Source organism: Bos grunniens, chromosome 8 (genome assembly GCF_055505025.1).
Source record: "Bos grunniens cultivar Pamir isolate PY7600 chromosome 8, Bosgru_T2T1.0, whole genome shotgun sequence".
NCBI classification, from domain to species: domain Eukaryota; kingdom Metazoa; phylum Chordata; class Mammalia; order Artiodactyla; family Bovidae; genus Bos; species Bos grunniens.
In genome coordinates, this window is record NC_141172.1 from 72,410,979 (window position 1) to 72,432,316 (window position 21,338).

General features: G+C 39.2%; 1 protein-coding gene across 4 annotated transcripts in view; it reads right to left on the reverse strand.

Annotated features, from left to right (window-relative positions):
- The window catches only part of KCTD9 (potassium channel tetramerization domain containing 9), an 81,792-nt gene that overhangs the window by 19,387 nt on the left and 41,067 nt on the right, over positions 1-21,338 (reverse strand). For all 4 annotated transcript variants that reach the window (XM_086416484.1, XM_086416485.1, XM_086416482.1 and 1 more), the window contains 3 exons: positions 5,353-5,420; positions 5,170-5,265; positions 4,311-4,460 (listed from right to left, as the gene is read on the reverse strand). In XM_086416484.1, the coding sequence (XP_086272610.1) occupies positions 4,311-4,460; positions 5,170-5,265; positions 5,353-5,420 (314 nt within the window). The remainder of the gene's footprint in view (positions 1-4,310; positions 4,461-5,169; positions 5,266-5,352; positions 5,421-21,338) is intronic.

Sequence of the window (21,338 nt, forward strand, 5' to 3'; positions counted from 1 at the left end):
GCTTATAGAACTGGAGACCCAAAGAGTGTCCACTTTCTCTGACCAAGTTATGATAATAAAAGAATCTCTTAAGACCAGGAGAGTTCCTGGGAATGGTGGGAATTCCAGTGTAGCCCCTGCTAAGTAAGCAGATTGGTTCTTGCTACAGCTGTTTGGTTAGCTGGAAGGGCAGTCCTCTATCCAGGATGCAGTTAGTGAAGGGAACATGGCCAGAATGATCATGTGGATCATTCTCAGTGATGCAGTGGGTTCCAGTTTATGAAGGTCTGTGGGCACCTTGGTCAGGGGCTTGAATTTTATTCTAAGTCAAGTGAGAATCTGCTGTGGAAATCTACATAGCTCCATTTCTCCTCTATATTTATCTCAAATATTTCTGCTGTGTTCACAAACGGGTAGAAGAAACAAGAGGACAGAATGAATAAACAGAAAGATGTTCAGACAAGGGAATTACTGGTTTACAAGGGAATTATGATTCACTTGGAAGACTAGCATAAAAAGTAGTGGAATCTATCTATTTTGGTACTATCAAGGACAGAAGGAGACAAGATGATAGAGTGTGAGGTTTTTATCTTAACCTTGATAAAGGAAACTAAGAAAGCAACCAAAGTGAGACATTTCCATGTTTTTGTCTCTGCAAACACTTAACCAAAGAGGTTAGACTTAGGGCAGGAAGAATGTTGAAAAAGAGAGGTGCTTGGGATAAGGGGTCAAATATAGGGGGGCTGAGATTTCTCAGGGAAGATGAAAAGATGAAAGTGTAGTATCAAGCAAACTGAAGGTCTGTCTCTGTATCAAGGTGTACATCAGAGAAGCATCAGTGTTGAGAGCAACCATTCTGTTCCTGATTGGATTAGATTTTGTGTTTGTTTCCATGAAATTAAAAGACGCTTGCTCCTTATAAGAAAAGCTATGGAAAAACCTAGACAGCGTATTGAAAAGCAGAGAAATCACTTTGCCTACAAAGGTCCAATTCAATAAAAACTATGGTTTTTTTCAGTAGTCATGTATGGATGTGAGAGTTGGACCATAGAGAAGGCACAGAAGAACTGATGCTTTTGGAACTGTGGTGCTGGATAAAACTCTTTAGAATCCCTTGGACAGCAAGGATATCAAATCAGTCAATCCTAAAGGAAATCAACCCTGAATATTCATCAAAAGGACTGATACTGAAGCCAAAGCTCCAATACTTTGGCTACCTGATGTGATGAGCTGACTCACTGGAAAAGACCCTGATGCTGGGAAAGACTGAAGGCAGGCAGAGAAGGGGGCAACAGAGGATGAGATGGTTGGATGGCATCACCAACTCAATGGATAGAAGTTTGCTCAAATTCTGGGAGACAATGAAGGACAGGAAAGCCTGGTGCGCTGCAGTCCATGGCGGTCACATAGAGTTACGACACTACTGAGCGACTGAACAACAACAACAAAGATACTGAGAAAGAAACTGGAGCTGGAGGAATCATGCTCCCTGACCACAGTAATCAAAACAGTATTGTGCTGGCACAAAAACAGAAATATAGATCAATGGAATAGAAAACCCAGAAATAAACGCACACCTATTGTCGATAATGTATGATAAAAGGGCAAGAATATACAGTGAAGAAAAAAAGTCTTTTCAACGTGTGGTACTGGGAAAACTGGAAAACTATTTAAGAAGGAAACTAGAACAGTGTCTACCATCACATACAAAACTAAACCCCAAATTAATTAAAGACCTAAATGTAGAACTGGATGCTATAAAACTCCTAGAGGAAAACATAGACATAACACCCCTGTACATAAATCGTGACAGAATCTTTTTGGATTCATTTCCAAATGAATAGAATGATGAAAATAAAAACAAAAATAAACAAATGGGACTTAATTAAAAGCTTTTGGACAGCAAAGGAAACCATAAACAAAATGAAAAGACAAGCTATAAGATGGGAGAAAACATCTGCAAACCATGCAGCCCCCAAGGTCTTAATCTCCAAAATATAGAAACAGCTCATGCAGCCCAATCATAAAATGGGCAGAAGAGCTAAACAGATATTTCTCCAAAGAAGACATACAGATGGCAAACAGGTACATGAAAAGATGCTCAACACTGCTAATTATTAGAGAACCTCAAATCAAAACTACAATGAGGTATCACTTCATACCATTCAGAATGGCCATCATCCATCAAAAAATCTACAAATAATAAATGCTGGTTGAGAGTATGGATAAAAGGGAGCTGTCCTGCACTGCTGGGAACATAAACTGGTACAGCCACTATGGAGAACAATGTGGAGGTTCCTTAGAAAACTAAAATTAAAGCTACATATAATCCTGCAATCCCACTCCTGGGCATATATCTGAAAAAAACTATAATTCAGAAATATAAATGCACCCCAGTATTCATAGAGGCACTATTTACAATAGCCAAGACATGGAAGCAACCTAAGTGTTCATTGACAGATGAACAAATACAGAAGCTATGGTATATACAGACACACACACAGTGGAATATTATTCAGCCATAAAGAGAATTTTTAAATGCCATTTGCAGCAATATGGATGGATCTAGAGATTATCATACTAAATGAAGTAAACCAGAGAAAGATAAATATGTATGATATTGCTTATATGTGGAAGCTCAAATGAACTTGTTTCCTACACATGAAGGGACTCAGACATAGAAAACAAATCTGTGGTTACCAATGGGCAAAATGGGATGGGAGGAGGGATAAATTAGCAGGTTGGGATTAACATATACACACTACTATATACAAAACAACAAACAAGGACCTACTGTGTAGCAAAGGAAACTGTAGTCAACAGTTTATAATAACGTATTAAGGGAAGAGAATCTGAAGAGGACTATATATATATATATGTATGTATACATACATACATATACAGTGTATGTATATGTAACTGAATTGCTGTACTGTACACCTGAATGCCAAATGATACTGTAAATCAACTACATTTAAATAAAAAAAATTATAAACAAATGATAAATAGGTATATTGGCCTTCATATCAATGACACAATATGGGTAGAACAAGCATTTAAAGAGAAGAAAATTATGGTTCAGGCTCACAGTAATGCTATAATTAAACAAAATAGAGAACCAGTTATATTTAATGATCCAGTCTATCTTTTTCCCCATTCCCTAACAGAAACCAACCAAACTGTTTCTCAGCATTTCAGAATTTGAAAGCTAGGTCCTTCCCTTTGTAGTGTTAGTGTTTCGCTTATGTTGTTTTTCAGTTTGATCCTCCATCATAACATGGAACAAGGAGGGTAAAAATAATGGAAATGTGTGTTGGCAGATTTTGTTATTAGATCTAAGTTTCATAGAAAAACACCTTGCAACTAAGGAATAAAGCCAAAATTATAAAATTTAATAAACACTTATTCAATGACTACTACAAGCAAGTTAATATATTAGGTCTTATTAATTGAAAGAGCTTTCCTGGTAGCTCAGCTGGTAAAGAATCCACCTGCAATGCAGGAGACCCCAGTTCAATTCCTGGGTTGAGAAGATCTGCTGCAGAAGGGATAGGCCACCCACTCCAGTATTCCTGGGCTTCCCTGGTGGCTGAGCTGGTAAAGAATCCGCTTGCAATGCGGGAGACCTGGGTTCAATCCCTGGGTTGGGAAGATCCCCTGGAGAAGGGAATGGCTATCCACTCCACACAGATATGGACCTTGATATTAAGCAACTTAAAGTTCTTAGAAGTTACATTTCACTGTTGCTTTTACATATATCCTCTCACCTCAAATAGGTTATCTGTTATATAAATGCATGCATACACATACGGATACACACTTACACACACACACACAAATACTTGTAAACGCATATATATATGTAGAAGGAGAGAATCACCAAGATGCTAACTTACAGATTGCTGCATACCACATTTGTTTTAAAGTATCTGCCAAATACCCCCAGAGAAATAACATTTTCCTATTCCAGAAATTATGTGGAATAGAAAGTTCTTTCTATTTCTATTCTATTTCTATTCTTTCCAAGGTTCTTTCCAGCTTTACCCTATTAATTCACAGAAAATAGAAGTTCTGATAACGTGTTGAGGAGATTGGTATCTAATTTCAAGATTTAATTTCTTATCAGTTGCTATACTTTATAGGTGGATATTTAATAAAGCATCTCAAAGTTGCAAAACCAACCCATTTCACTTTCAGAACCTTAAGTTTTGTCATCAACCTAGTAAACTGATGTAAAAGCTTCATTAAGAGAGAGGTGTAATTTGTGCTCTTCGAGAGTGTTCAATAGACTAAAATTTTAATTTTATCTTGTAACCAAAGATGATTCTTACGTCAAGGACTGATCCAGAGAGATCGGCTCGTTCAAGATTTGCACAGCAGAGATTGGCGTGGGCAAGATTGCAGCGACTTAAATTGGCCATTTTGAAGTTAATGTATCGCAGGTCCAATCGAGAAAGATCAGCACCACTGAAGTTTAAACCCTAAAATTAAAAAACACAAATGGTCACAATATATAAACCATCTGTTGTATTTAATTTAACCACAATAGTTAAGCACCGTGGTTTATAGAAGTAATTGGCAGTTCAGTCACTTGGAGTCTATTACAAAACATCATCAAATGGAACTCAGATATATAAAATCAGTATCCTTAATGGAGTCTTAAAAGTCACTCGATTTACATATAACATTAGAATGCATTTTGGCTATGCCTCATTTATGTGCAGAAGTTGCTAAAAAGATAGATCTCTGCTGGTCATGCACCTGTTGATCACTATTTTTAATAAATTGTACTTATGTTATTAATTCTATAATTCAAGAACGTTATATTGTTAAAACTGAGTATTGCAGTTTTTAATATCGTTATTGCTATAACACATAAAAGTATAAGTATCTTCCACTGCCACTGACTGATCATACATAACAGCTGTACAAATAATTGACTTCTTAATTGTTGGAATTTCTATGCACTACCAAAAACTGCTGTATGAGGCATAATTAAACAGTAAAAGACTATTACATCTCTTTTTTATGCTAACCATTTTGGGACTGACTCAATGCTATGACCCATAATTAAAATATATCTTGCATGAAAAAAGAAAATAAGGTAAGAAAAAAATTCCTAGAAGAATTTAAAACTTCCCTCACAGACTTACTGACACAAATAACTCATGTAAAATCTGCTTCAACTACCTGGCAACGCAATTCTGATTTGGTTGGAGTGGCGAGCAGAAACCGGACAAATTCTTTTCGAGATATGGGTGAATGATCCTCTGGTGGTTGTGAATTCTTGAAGACATATTGACAAATTAGTGTAGAATTCTGGGAGACAGTTACAATAAATATATTATTTGGCTAATGTAAAAAGAAACTTACCTTTATTGCCACTTCCAGGTGTTCAATCAATGAGTCAATACCAAAAAATCTCGCTTCTTCTAACACACCTATCATAACAAAAACAATTTGACTTTTATAGAATACTATTCACCTCAATAAGCCTTTATAAAGGATTCTATAGAGTTAAATTCTCACAAGTGAAATACAAGTTTTGCTGTCATTGCTCAGTGTCTGACTTTTTGTGACCCCATGGACTGTATCCCAGGAAAGAAACTGGAGTAGGTTGCCATTGCCTTCTCCAGTGGATCTTGCCGGACAAGGGATTGAATCCACGTCTCCTGCACTGGCAGGCAGATGCTTTACCACTGAGCCATCAGGGAAGCCTTGAAATACAAGTAGGGTAGGCTATCCCACTTTATACAAGAAAAACAACTAATGTTTAGAACATATGTAGCAGTAGCAGCAGCAGAACATATGTATAATACTTAAAAATATCTGTAAATAAAGCTTTCTAAATAGTTTACATACAGCAAAAGAAAAAAAACAGAAGACTAATGAATCAGAAAGAAAGCTTTCCATATTACAAAATTATTTCAGAAAACTACCTTATATAAGCCCTAGGCCAAAAAAATCCAAATTATCACACATTCTTAAATAACTGATACAGTGACTTTTAAACCCAATAATAAATGGTTAGCTCACCTAATCTTAACACTTCATTGACTTTTTCAATGAAGCAGATCAGAATAAGTTTGTCACAAGTATCTTTTACTTACTGAATCAGGAAATTATAGAAATAAATAAAAGCAAGCCAGCTTCAAAACAAAAGGCAGAAGTATAATTTAGAAATTTTGTTATAGGAGAATCAATTTTTTAAAAGGGATTTCTAGGGGACTCCAATCAGGATGGCAGAATAGAAGGACATGGAGCTCACTCTCTCCAACAAGTGTATCAAAAATTCACCTACATATTGAACAGTTCTCATAGAAATCTTGGAATGCTGGTAGAATATCCCAAACACCCCAAATTACATGAAAGATCTCCACATAACCAGGTAGGACCAGAAAAAAAGAAAAAGAAATCGGGATGGTACTTGCCAGCCCGGGAGGAAGTTGTGAAAGAGGAAAGGTTCCTAATCCTGAGATCAGCTGGTACAGAATCAGATCGGGTGATACTAGCCTCTAAAGCTCCCTTTCTGTCCCAGCTGATCTCCCCACCTGTGAAGAAGCTTCTGAGGATGTAGGAAGTTTTCCTTTTTCACAACTTCCTCCCAGGCATGCAAGTCTCATCCCAATATGAAGCAGGGCAAAGGGTAACAGTTTTTCCAAAAGAACACACTGGTCACAACAAACACCCTCTTCCAACAAAGCAAGAGAAGAGGCTACACATGGACATCATCACCACATGGTCAATACTGAAATCATTCAGTATATATTCTTTGTAGCCAAAGATGGAGTAGCTCTGTACAGGCAGCAAAAACAAGACCTGAGGCTGACTGTGGCCCAGATCATGAGCTCCTTATTGCAAAATTCAGACTTAAAATGAAGAAAGTGGGTAAAACCATAAGGTCCCTCAGGTATGACCTAAATCAAATCCTTATGATGTAAATCCCTTTTAATGTAAATCGCTTATACAGTAGAAGTGACAAATAGATTCAAGGGATTAGATCTGACAGAGTGCCCGAAGAACTATGGACAGAGATTTGTAACATTGCACAGGAGGTGGTGACAAAACCATCCCCAAGAAAATAAAATGCAAAAAGGCAAAAAATGGTTGTCTGAGGAGGCCTTACAAATAGCTGAGAAAAGAAGAGAAACGAAAGGCAAAGGAGAAAAGGAAAGATATACTCACCTGAATGCAGAGTTCCAAAGAACAGCAAGGAGAGAGAAGAAAAACTTCCTAAGTGAATACTCCAAAGAAATAGATGCAAACAATAAAATGGGAAAGACTAGAGATCTTTTTAAGAAAATTAGAGATACCAAGGGAACATTTTATGCAAAAATGGGCACAATAAAGGACAGAAACGGTATAGACCTAACAGAAGCAGGAGATATTAAGAAAGGGTGACAAATATACACAGAACTGTACTAAAAAGGTCTTAAAGACTAGATAATCACGATCATGTGGTTACTCATTTAGAGTCAATATCCTGGAGTGTGAACTCAAGTGGGCCTTAGGAAGCATTATTATGAAGAAAGCTAGTGGAGGTGATGTAATTCCAGCTGAGCTATTTCAAATCCTAAAAGATGATGTTGTGAAAGTGCTGCACTCAATATGCCAGCAAATTTGGAAACTCAGCAGTGGCCACAGGACTAAAACAGTTCAATTTTCATGCCAATCACAAAGAAGGACAATGCCAAAGAATGTTCACACTACCACACAACTGCACTCATTTCACAGGCTAACAAGGTAATACTCAAAATACTTCAGCTAGGCTTCAACAGTATGTGAACCAAGAAATTCCAGATACAAGCTGGATTTAGGAAAGGCAGAGGAACCAGAAGTCAAGCTGCCAACATCTGCTGGATCACAGACAAAGCAAAAGAACTCGAGAAAAACTTCTACTTCTGTTTCACTGACTGTGCTAAAGCCTTTGACTGTGTGGATCACAGCAAACTGTGGAAAATTCTTAAAGAGATGAGAATACCAGACCACCTGACCTGGGGCCTGAGAAATGTGTATGCAGGCCAAGAAACAACAGTTAGAACTGGACATGGAATGATGGATTGTTTCAACCTTGGGAAAGGAGTACATCAAGGCTGTATACTGTCACCCTGCTTATTTAACTTATGTGCAGAGTACTCATGTGAAATGCTAGGCTGGATGAATTCCAAGCTGGAATCAAGATTTCTGGGAGAAATATCAATAACCTCAAATATGTAGATACCACCACCCTAATGGCAGAAAGTGAAGAGGAGCTAAAAAGCCTCTTGATGAAGGTGAAAACAACATTCAAAAACTAAGATCATGGCACCTGGTTCCCTCACTTCATGGCAAATAGATGGGAAAAAAAGGAAACAGTGAAAGACTTTATTTTGGGGGCTCCAAAATCACTGTGGATGGGGACTGCAGCCATGAAATTAAAAGACACTTGCTCCTTGGAAGAAAAGCTATGAGAAACTTAGCGTATTTAAAAAACAGAGACAGCACTTTGCCAACAAAGGTCTGTATGGCCAAAGGTATGTTTTTTCCAGTAGTCATGGATGGATTGAAAGTTGGACCATAAAGAAGGCTGAGCGCCAAAGAGTTGATGCTTTCGAGCTGTGGTGCTAGAGTTGACTAATGAGAGTCCCTTGGACAGCAAGGAGATCAAGCCAGTCAATCCTGAAGGAAATAAATCAACCCTGAATAGTCATTGGAAGGACTGATGTTGATGCTCCAATACTTTGGCCATTTGATGCAGATACGACTCATTGGAAAAGATCCTGGTGCTAGGAATCATTGAGAGCAGGAGGAGAAGGGGACAAGAGGATGAGATGGTTGGATGGCATTACCAACTCAATGCATATGAGTTTGAGCAAACTCTGGGAGACAGTGAAGGACAGGGAAGCCTGGCTTGTTCAGTCCATGGGATCACAAAGAGTCCGTCAGACTTAGCAACTGACAACAACAGAGGCTCAGAGAAGCGTGAGGCACATATTTATGATGAAAGCTGTTCAAAGCATGGGCACAGAAAGAACCTACCTTAACAGAATAAAGGCCATTTATAACAAACCCATAGCAAACATAATCTTAACAGTGAGAACTGAAAGCATGCCCTCTAGGATCAGGAACAAGACAAGACTGCCCTTTCTAACCACTATTATTCAACACAGTTTTGAAAGTCCTAGCTACAGCAATCAGAGAAGAAAGAAAAGTAAAAGGAATCCAGTTTGGAAAGGAAGAAGAAAAACTCACTATTTGCAGATGGCATTGATACTGTACATGAAAAACTCTAAAGATACTATCACAAATTTACTAGAGCTAATCAGTGAATTTATTAAAATCACAGGATAAAAAAATCAATACCTAGCAATCACTTGAATTCCTATACACTAGCAACGAAAAATAGAGAAACTAAGGAATTAAACACATTTACCATTGCAACAAAAATAATAAAATACCTAGGAATAAACCTACCTAAGGAGACAAAAATTGGATTAAAGATTTACTGCACACGGCCCTGTCCATCAGAACAAGAACCAGTTCCCCCCTCAGGTCAGTCTCTCCCATCAGGAAGCGTCCATAAGCCTCTTATCCTTCTCCATCAGAGGGCAGACAGACTGAAAACCACAGTCACAGAAAACTAACCAAACTGATCACATGGACCACAGCCTTGTCTAACTCAATGAAACTATGAGCCACGCCATATATGGCTACCCAAGATGGACGGGTAATGGTGGAGAGTTCTGACAAGATGTGGTCCACTGGAGAAGGGAGTGGTGAACCACCAGTATTCTTGCCTTGAGAACCCCATGAACAGTATGAAAAGGCAAAAAGACAGGACACTGAAAGATGAAGTCCCCAGGTCAGTAGATGCCCAAAATGCTACTGGAGATCAGCGGAGAAATAACTCCAGAAAGAATGAAGAGACGGAGCCAAAGCAAAAACAACGCCCAGTTGTGGATGTGACTGGTGACAGAAGCAAAGTCCAATGCTCTAAAGAACAATATTGCATAGGAACCTGGAATGTTAGGTCTATGAATCAAAGCAAATTGGAAGTGGTCAAACAGGAGATGGCAAGAGTGAACAACATTTTAGGAATCAGTGACCTAAAATGGAGCGGAATGGGTGAATTTAACTCAGATGATCATTATATCTACTACTGTGGGCAAGAATCCTTAGAAATGGAATAGCCATCATAGTCAACAAAAGAGTCTGAAATGAAGTACTTGGATGCAATCCAATCTCTGTTCATTTCCAAGGCAAACCATTCAATATCATGGTAATCTAAGTCTATGCCCTGACCAGTAATGCTGAAGTTGAATGCTAAAGATGTCCTTTTCATTATAGGGGACTGGAAAGCAAAAGTAGGAAGTCAAGAGATACCTGGAGTAACAAGCAAATTTGGCCTAGGAGTACAGAATGAAGCAGGGCAAAGACTAATAGAGTTCTGCCAAGAGAATGCACTGGTCATAGCAAACACCCTCTTCCAACAACACAAGAAAAGACTGTACATGGACATCACCAGACGGTCAATAAAGAAATCAGACTGATTATATTCTTTGCAGTCAGAGATGGAGAAGCTCTATACAGTCAGCAAAAACAAGACTGGGAGCTGACTGTGGCTCAGATCATGAACTCCTTATTACCAAATTCAGACTTTAGTTGAAAAAAGTGGGGAAAACCACTAGACCATTCAGGTATGACCTCAATCAAATCCCTTACAATTATCCAGTGGAAGTGACAGATAGATTCAAGAGATTAGATCTGATAGACTGCCTGAAGAACTATGGACAGAGGTTCACGACATTGAATAGGAGACAGGAATCCAGACCATCCCCAAGAAAAAGAAAAGCAAAATGCCTGTCAAAGAAGGCCTTACAAATAGCTGTGAAAAGGAGAGAAGTGAAAAGCAAAGGAGAAAAGGAAAGATATACCCATTTGAATGCAGAGTTCCAAAGAACAGCAAGGAGAGATAAGAAAGCCTTCCTCAGTGATCAGTGCAAAGAAATAGAGGAAAACAATCAAATGGGAAAGACTAGAGATCCCTTCAAGAAAATTAGAGATACCAAGGGAACTTTTCATGCAAAGATGGGCACAATAAAGGACAGAAATGGTATGAACCTAACAGAAGCAGAAGATTTGTATTAAGAAGAGGTGGCAGAATACACAGAAGAACTGTACAAAAAAGATCTTCATGACCCAGATAACCATGATGGTGTGATTACTCACCTAGAGCCAGACATCCTGGAGTGCGAAGTCAAGTGGGCCTTAGGAAGCATCACTATGAACAAAGCTAGTGGAGATGATAGAATTCCAGTTTAAGCTATTTCAAATCCTGAAAGATGATGCTGTGAAAGTGCTGCACTCAATATGCCAGCAAATTTGGAAAACTCAGCAGTGGCCACAGGACTGAAAATGATCAGTTTTCATTCCAATCCCAAAGAAAGGCAATGCCAAAGAATGCTCAAACTACTGCACAATTGCACTCATCTCTCACGCTAGTAAAGTAATGCTCAAAATTCTCCAAGCCAGGCTTCAGCAATATGTGAACTGTGAACTTCCTGATGTTCAAGCTGGTTTTAGAAAAGGCAGAGGAACCAGAGATCAAATTGCCAACATCCGCTGGATCATGGAAAAAGCAAGAGAGTTCCAGAAAAACATCTATTCCTGCTTTATTGACTATGCCAAAGCCTTTGACTGTGTGGATCACAATAAACTATGGAAAATTCTGAAAGAGATGGGAATACCAGACCACCTGATCTGCCTCTTGTGAAACCTGTACGCAGGTCAGGAAGCAACAGTTAGAACTGAACATGGAACAACAGACTGGTTCCAAATAGGAAAAGGAGTACATCAAGGCTGTATATTGTCACTCTGTTTATTTAACTTATATGCAGAGTACATCATGAGAAACGCTGAACTAGAAGAAACACAGGCTGGAATCAAGATTGCTGGGAGAAATATCAATAACCTCAGATATGCAGATGACACCACCCTTATGGCAGAAAGTGAAGAGGAACTCAAAAGCCTCTTGATGAAGGTGAACGTGGAAAGTGAAAAAGTTGGCTTAAAGCTCAACATTCAGAAAACGAAGATCATGGCATCCGGTCCCATCACTTCATGGGAAACAGATGGGGAAACAGTGGAAACAGTGTCAGACTTTATGTTCTGGGGCTCCAAAATCACTGCAGATGGTGATTGCAGCCATGAAATTAAAAGACGCTTACTTCTTGGAAGGAAAGTTATGACCAACCTAGATAGCACATTCAAAAGCAGAGACGTTACTTTGCCAACAAAGGTCCGTCTAGTCAAGGCTATGGTTTTTCCTGTGGTCATGTATGGATGTGAGAGTTGGACTGTGAAGTAGGCTGAGTGCCGAAGAATTGATGCTTTTGAACTGTGGTGTTGGAGAAGACTCTTGAGAGTCCCTTGGACTGCAAGGAGATCCAACCAGTCCATTCTGAAGGAGATCAGCCCTGGGATTTCTTTGGAAGGACTGATGCTAAAGCTGAAACTCCAGTATTTTGGCCACCTCATGTGAAGAGCTGACTCATTGGAAAAGACTCTGATGCTGGGAGGGACTGGGGGCAGAAGGAGAAGGGGATGACAGAGGATGAGATGGCTGGATGGCATCACTGACTCGATGGACGTGAGTCTGGGTGAACTCCGGGAGTTGGTGATGGACAGGGAGGCCTCGCGTGCTGCGATTCATGGGGTTGCAAAGAGTCGGACACGACTGAGCAACTGAAATGAACTGAGGATATTCTACCAATCAAGACTATCGTTTCCAATAGAAGGCAGAATAAACAATTTCTCAGACAAGCAAAAAATAAAAAAACATATCAATACTAATTGGAAAAGGCCCTGATGTTGCAAAAGATTGAGGGCATGAAGTGAAGGGAGTGACAGGATGAGATGATTGGATGGCATCAGTGACTCAATGGACATGAGTTTGAGCAAGCGCCAGGACATAATGAAGGACAGGGAAAAGCTGGTGTGCTGTAGTTCATGGGGTCGAAAAGAGTCAGACATGAATTAGTGAATAAACAACAAGAAAAACAAAACGTATTCTAAAAGAAATGTTGAAAGGCCTTCTATAAATAGAAGGGAAGCAAGAATATGCAAGAAAGAAAAAAAAAATCACAATGGAAATTAAATCACTTACCAAACTTTTTGAAAATGATGATAACTACAAGGAATAGCAAAACAATAAATGTGAAGATGTAAAAGAAGAAATCAAAATCATAAGTGTGGGAGAAGTAGTAAGAAAATGTAGATTTTTTTGTGGAATGTGTTTGAGATTATATGACAATCAGTCTAAAGGAAGTACATATAAGGGGTTAATCTATGTTGAAAAACAGAGTAGCCACAAATCAAAAACGTGTAACAGAGGCACAAAAACCAAAAGGAACAGAAGCATAATGCAAAAGAAAATCAAACTATAGAAGGAAAAGATCAAAGAAGAAATAAAAAAATCAACTGGAAAAGAAGGTCTGAAATGGTAATAAATACATATCTATCAATAATTACCCTGTCAACGGACTAAATGCTCCAATCAAAAACACTGGAGTAGCAGATTGGATTAAAAACACAAGAGCCTACAATAGGCTGCCAATGAGAGACTCACTTTAGGGCAAAGGATACATATAGATTGAATGTGAGGGGAAGCAAATGAAAATGACAAGAAAGTAAGGGTTACAAAGCTTGCATCAGACATAATAAACTTTATTTTTTTTTTAAAGTAAGCTTATTATTTTTATTTTTTTTTCCCCTAATTTTATTTTATTTTTAAACTTTACATAATTGTATTAGTTTTGCCAAATATCAAAATGAATCCGCCACAGGTATACATGTGTTCCCCATCCCGAACCCTCCTCCCTCCTCCCTCCCCATACCATCCCTCTGGGCCGTCCCAGTGCACCAGCCCCAAGCATCCAGCATCGTGCATCGAACCTGGACTGGCAACTCGTTTCCTACATGATATTTTACATGTTTCATTGCCATTCTCCCAAATCTTCCCACCCTCTCCCTCTCCCACAGAGTCCATAAGACTGTTCCATACATCAGTGTCTCTTTTGCTGTCTCGTACACCGGGTTATTGTTACCATCTTTCTAAATTCCATATATATGCGTTAGTATACTGTATTGGTGTTTTTCCTTCTGGCTTACTTCACTCTGTATAATAGGCTCCAGTTTCATCCACCTCATTAGAACTGATTCAAATGTATTCTTTTTAATGGCTGAGTAATACTCCATTGTGCATAATAAACTTTAAAACAAAGGCCAAAGGTAAAGAACAACAATATGTAATGACAAAGGATCAATTCAAAAAGAAGGTATTATACTCATCAACATATATGCACCCAATTTATGAGATGAAAATACATAAAATAAATACTGAGAGACAAAAAGGGAGAAATTGACAGGAAATTTAGTAATAGAGACACTGACATCCCACTTATATCAATGGACAGCTGTTCTGGACAGAAAATAAGGCAACAGAGATCATACATGATACAACAGAACAGTTAGACTTAATTTACATTTTCAAGACATTAAATCCAAAAAATGTAGAATACACATTCTTTTCAAATGCACATGGAACATTCTCTAGGATTGATCACAGACTAGCATGAAAATAATCCTCAACAATTTTAAGAGGATGGAAATTATTTCAAGCATCTTTTCTGACCACAGTGAAATGAAAGTAGAAATCAACCACAGAACAGAAATGAGAAAAAAATGAATACATGGCGACTAAACAACACTGTTAACAAAACAATGGTTCAAGGATGAAATCAAAGAAGGAATTACAAAATACGAGATAAATGACAATGAAAACACAACTATACAAAATCTATGGGATGCAGCAAAAGTAGTTCTTAGCAAAATGAGCCTTCCTCTCAAATAAACATCATATAAAAGAATTAGAAAAAGAGGGAACATATAAAAGAATTAGAAAAAGAGGGAACAAACAATACTTAAAAGTCAGCAGAAGGAAGGAAATAAAGATAAGATTGTTGTTATTGCTGTTGTTTAGGCACTAAGTTGTGTCCGACTTTTTTGAGACCCCAGGGACTATAGCCCACCAGGATGCTCTGTCCATGGGATTTCCCAGGCAAAGATGTTGTCATTTTTATCTCCAGGGAATCTTCCTGACCCTGGAGTGACCCATGCGAGTGACTGAACTTGCATCTCCTACATTGGCAGGTGGATTCCTTACCACTGAGTCATCTGGGAAGCCCGAGGATCAGACAGGAAATAAATAAAATAGAAATTATAAAAAGCAATAAAAAAAATCAATAAAACCAAGAATTAGATTTTTTAAAGGGTACAGAAAATTTACAAATTACTGGCTAGGTTCATAAGAAAGAAGAGAGAGGACCTTAATAAACAAAATAAGAAATGAAAAAGGAGAAATAACAACTGATATGTTAAAAATTTTAAAAATCGTAAGAGAATACTATGAATCATCAGAGACATGCCAACAAACTGGACAAACCAGAAGAAATGGACACATTTCTAGAAAGTACAGCCTATAAAAACTGAATTTAAAAAGTAAACCAATTTGAACACACTGATCACTACAAGCAAAATAGAATCTGTAAAAAAAAAAAAAAGCATACAAAGGTCCAGGACCAGATGGCTTCGCAGTCAAAACTGACCAAACCTGCGAAGAAGAACTTACACTGATCCTTCTTAAACTCATCCTGAAGACTGAAGAGGAGGGCACACACTCAAAAACATTCTGTGGAGCCACCAATACCAAAGTAAGAAAAAAGATACCACCAGTGAAGAAAATTTAGGCCAATATATTTGATAATTTAGATGAAAAAAATTCTCACTGAAACATTATCAAACCGAATACAAAGATCATACACCATGACCAAGCTGGATTCATCCTAGAGTCACAGGAATGGCCCAACATTTGCAAATCAATCTACATCAAATAAAAGACAAGACAAAAACTACATAGTCATCTCAACAGATGAAGAAAAACCATTTGATAAAATTCAGCTCCCATTCATGATAAAACATTCTCCACCAAATTAAGTATAAAGGGAATAATATCAACCTATAAGAAACTCAGAGCCAATATAATACTCAATGGCGAAAAGCTGAAAGCCCTTATTTTACACTAAAAACTGGATTAAGACAAGGTTGCCCGCTCTTATCACTTTTATTCAACATAGTATGGGAAGTTTTAGCCACAGCAATCATATAAGAGAAAGAAATAACAGGTATCCAAATTGGAAGGGAAGAGGTGAAGCTGTCATTATATTCGGATGAAATGATAATATATATCTGCATGTGCATGCTAAGTTGCTTCAGTCGTATGTGACTCTTTGTGACCCTATGGACTGGAGCCCACCAGGCTCCTTTGTGCATGGGGATTTTCTAGGCAAGAATACTGGCGTAGGTTGCCATGCACTCATCTAGGCAATCTTCCTGACCCAGGGATCAAACTTGCATCTCATGCAGCTCCTGTATTGCAGGTGGGTTTTTATTACTGAGCCACTGAGGAACCCTTATACTATATATAGAAAACCCTAAGGATTCCACAGAAAAACTACTAGCACTGATAAATGAATTCAGCAAGGTAGCAGAATACAAAATTAACATACAGAAATTGGTTGTACTTCTTTACACTAACCATGCGAATGTAAAAATAATTCATTTTAAAATTGCCTGGAGTCTATTACACAGAGTGAAGTAAGCCAGAAAGAAAAACACCAATACAGAATACTAACACATATATATGGAATTTAGAAAGATGGTAACAATAACCCGATAACCCTGTGTGAGACAGCAAAAGAGACACAGATGTATCGAACAGTCTTTTGGACTCTGTGGGAGAGGGCGAGGGTGGGATGACTTGGGAGAATGGCATTGAAACATGTATAATATCATATGTGAAATGAATCGCCAGTCCAGGTTTGATGCATGATACAGGATGCTTGGGGCTGGTGCACTGGGATGACCCAGAAGGATGGTATGGGGAGGGAGGTTCAGGATGGGGAACACATGTACACCCCTGGCAGATTCATGTTGATGTATGGCAAAACCAATACAATACTGTAAAGTAATCAGCCTCCAATTAAAATAAATAAATTTATATTAAAAAAATAAAAAATAAATTGCCTGAATTAAAATACTTAGAAATAAGTCTCAACAAGGACATAAAAGACTTAAATGGTGATTAATAAAGGAAACTGATGGTGATTCAAAGAGATGAAAGCTATCACATTATCACGGAAAGAATTAATACTGTGAAAATGGCCATGCTGCCCAAAGCAAGCTACAGATTTAATGCAATCCCTATCAAATTACCTGAGACCTTTCACAGAATTAGAAAAAAATAATCCTAAAATTTATATGGAACCATAAAAGACCCAGAATTGCCAAAGCAATACTGAAGAAAAAGAACAATGCAGGAAGCATAACTCTCCCAGATTTCATGTAATACTCAAAGCTACAGTAGTCAAAACAGCTTGGGATTGGAACAAAACCAGATAAATAAATCAATGGAGCAGAGTTCCAGAGAAAAGCAGGGAGAGATAATAAGTCGTTCTTCAATGAACAATGCAAAGAAGTAGAAGAGAACAATAGAATCAGAAAGATTAGAGATTTCCTGAAGAAAAATGGGAATACCAAGGGAACATTTCATGCAAGGATGGACACAATAAAGGACACCACTCTGCTGCTGCTGCTGTTGCTAAGTCGCTTCAGTCGTGTCCAACTCTGTGTGACCCCATAGACAGCAGCCTACCAGGCTCCCTGTCTCTGGGGTTCTCCAGGCAAGAACACTGGAGTGGGTTGCTATTTCCTTCTCCAATGCATGAAAGTGAAAAGTGAAAGTGAAGTCGCTCAGTCGTGTCCGACTCTTTGCAACCCCATGGATTGCAGCCTACCAGGCTCCTCCGCCCATGGGATTTTCCAGGCAAGAGTACTGGAGTGGGGTGCCATTGCCTTCTCTGAACGGCAGAAAGTGAAGAAGAACTAAAGAGCCTCTTGATGAAGGTGAATGAAGAAAGTGAAAAAGCTAGCTTAAATATCAATATTTAAAAAACTAAGATCATTGCATCTGGTCCCATCAACTTCATGGCAAATAGATGGGGAAAAAATGGAAACAATGACAGACTTTTATTTTCTTATACTCCAAAATCATTGCAGATGGTGACTTCAAGCCATGAAATTAAAAGACACTTGCTCCTTGGAAGAAAGTGAAAGTGAAGTCACTCAGTCATGTCTGACTTTTTGCAACTCCATGGAATGGAGCCTACAAAGATCCTTCATCCATGGAATTTTCCAGGCAAGAGTACTGGAGTGAGTTGCCATTTCCTTGGAAGAAAAGCTATGACAAACGTAGACAATGTATTAAAAAGCACAGACATCACTTTGCCCACAAAAATCCATTTAGTCAAAGCTATGGCTTTTCCATTAGTCATGTATGGATGTGAGAGCTGGACCATCTGGACCATTTAGGCAGCTGAGCATTGAAGACTTGATGCTTCCAAACTGTGTTGCTGGAGAAGACTCTTGAGAGTCCTTTGGACAGCAAGAAGATCAAACCAGTCAATCCTAACGGAAAGAAATCAACCCTGAATATTTATTGGAAGGACTGATCCTCCAATACTTTGGCCATCTGATGCTAAGAGCCAACTTACCTGAAAAAACCCTGATGCTAGGAAAGACTGAGGGCAGAAGAAGGGGGTGACAGTGGGATAATATGGTTGGATGGCATCACCAACTCAATGGACATGAGTTTGAGCAAACTCCAGGAACTAGTCAAAGACAGGGAAGCCTGGCTTGCTATACTCCATGGGGCCGCAAAGAATCAGACAGAACTTAGTGACTGAATAATAACAAAGGATTGGAGGAGAGTGCAGCGGCCAGGATACAGCAGGCAGAACACAGAAAGACCTGCACAGATGGACCGGGTCACCACTCTGTGCTCCCCTGAGATATGAGTCTGCTGGTGTGGGCAGTGGTTGAGTGATGAAACTTGAGTTTCAAGGACAGACCCAGGAGAGGACTGGGGCTGGCTGTGTGGAGATAGCCTGAAGGGACTGGAGCATGGTACAGGCTGAAATTGGGGTATGTGGAAGAATTTCAGGCCTGCCATAGAAGGGAAGCCTTTCTTAAAGAGCAAGGAAGGGAGGAATGGGCCAATCATGGGCGTTTCTTCCTCTGTGTGCTTTCAGGTGACTTGGCGCTGCCCCTAGTAGCTCTGGGGGCATGCCTGTGGACTGCCTAGAGGTACAGGCGGGGCTGGAATCTGAGCCCTCTCCCCACAGCTGTGGAGATTTACATCATGGTCGCCAGTTTCATAAACTCAGCACCTACATAACATCCAAGTGGACAGCAGGTACTCCCATGGCTGGGATGGGGCTGGCCTTAGCAGCTATGGGCTTTGTGGGCATATGCATGTGGAGGCTGGACCAGAGTATGGACTGTTTCCACACTCCTATGGTGCACCCAGGGGCACAACCACAGCAGTCCTCATACCTCACTTCAGTGGATCTTTGCTGGCAGATCTGCTCTGTGGCTTTGTGAACACACTGCCTAAGAGACACCAGCCTTGACTGCCTGCATTCCCACAATGGAGGTGGGACAGAGGGCAATGCCAACAACAGTGTATTTTGTGAGCCTGCACAACAGTGACAGGTTATTATACCACAGAACACACTCCCCAGTGGACAGCTCCAGCAGAGCAATACTCCGTGGTTCCCTTCCCCAACAGCGCTTCAGTATCAACTACCTTATACAGCAGCTCAGAAACAGATCTGTGGGCTTCCACTCCAACAAGCAGGGAGGAGACCCTACCCCTGAGAGGGCTGTGAAACTGCAAAGAGGAAGCCCCCACCGAACATCCTGTGCAGGCTTTAGTCACCACACCAGTGACACCCCCTTATCAAGGAGATAACAGTAAGCACTGACTGAGGGAACAGGCAGCAGGCTTTCGTATGAAAATCAGTCCTCACACCAAAAATATTAAACCCACACAAGCTATGCAGGATGCTCCCACATAATAATAGACCCCAAAGCCACCTGTTTCTCCTAAACTCATCGAGCAAGACAAACTCAAGTAAATGTAGATGCAGAGTAATCACTCCAATTAAAAGATCGAGAAGATTCCTTGAAAGAACAAAAAATGAAACAGACCTCTTCAGTCTAACAGACACTGAGTTCAACAAAGACATAATGAAAACACTGAAGGAGTTAAGAAAGGTTATCAATACAAATGCAGATTACTATAAAAGGGAACTAGAAAAAATAACCAAGAGCCAAGGAAAATTAGAAAACTCATTGCTGAAATGAAAGCTGAGCTAAAAGCAATGAACAGCAAGTTGAATAATAAAGAAGAACAAATAAATGATCTGCAAGATAGAATAATGGAAATCCCCCAATCAGAAGGGCAAAACGAAAGGCAAATAAAAAAAAAAAATGAAAGCAATTTAAGAGACCTATGGATTCTATAAAGCATACCAATGTACACCTAAGAGACATTCAAAATGGAACAGAATGATAAAAGGGGATCAAAAATTTATTTGAAGAAATTATGGCTGAAAATTTCCCAAACCAAAAGAAGGCAACAGATATGCAGGTATGGGAAGTGCAGGGGATCCCAAACAACATGAACCCAAACAGATCACACAAAGACAAACATTTATATGAACACCGATATATGGAATATAGAAAGATAGCACTGATGAACCTATTTGAAGGGCAGCAACAGACATGCAGACACAGAGAACAGACTTATGGACACGGGTGGTGTGGAGAGGAAGGAGAGGGTGAGACAGATGCAGAGAGTAGCACAGTAGCGCATATACATTACCATATGTAAAACAGCCAATGGGAATGTGCTGTATGCATCAGGGAACTCAAACTGAGACTCTGTCACAACCTAGAAGGGTGGGAAAAGGTGGGAGGCGGCAGGAGGGAGAGGACAATGCGTATCTACGGGTAATTCACGTTAACGTGGCAGAAACCAAGCGAATGTAAGTAAAGCAATTATCCTTCAATTAAAAATAAATTAAAAAAAAAGTTGAAGAGACGATTCTGAAGGCAGCAAGAGAAAAACAAAGCGCTAATTATAAGGGAATCTGTGTAAGGTTATCAACTGGTTTCTCTTCAGAAATGTTGCAGGACAGAAGGGAGTGGCAAGATATAGTCAAAATCCTGACAGGAAAAAATCTGCAAACTGGGGCACTCTAACTAGCAAGATTATAATTTAGAATAGAAGGCAGGATAAAGAATTTCTCAGACAAGCAAAAGTTAAAATAATATATCAATAGTAATTGAAAAAGACCCTGATGTTGGAAAAGATTGAGGGCAAGAAGAGAAGGGGGCGACAGAGTTTGAGACAGTTGGAT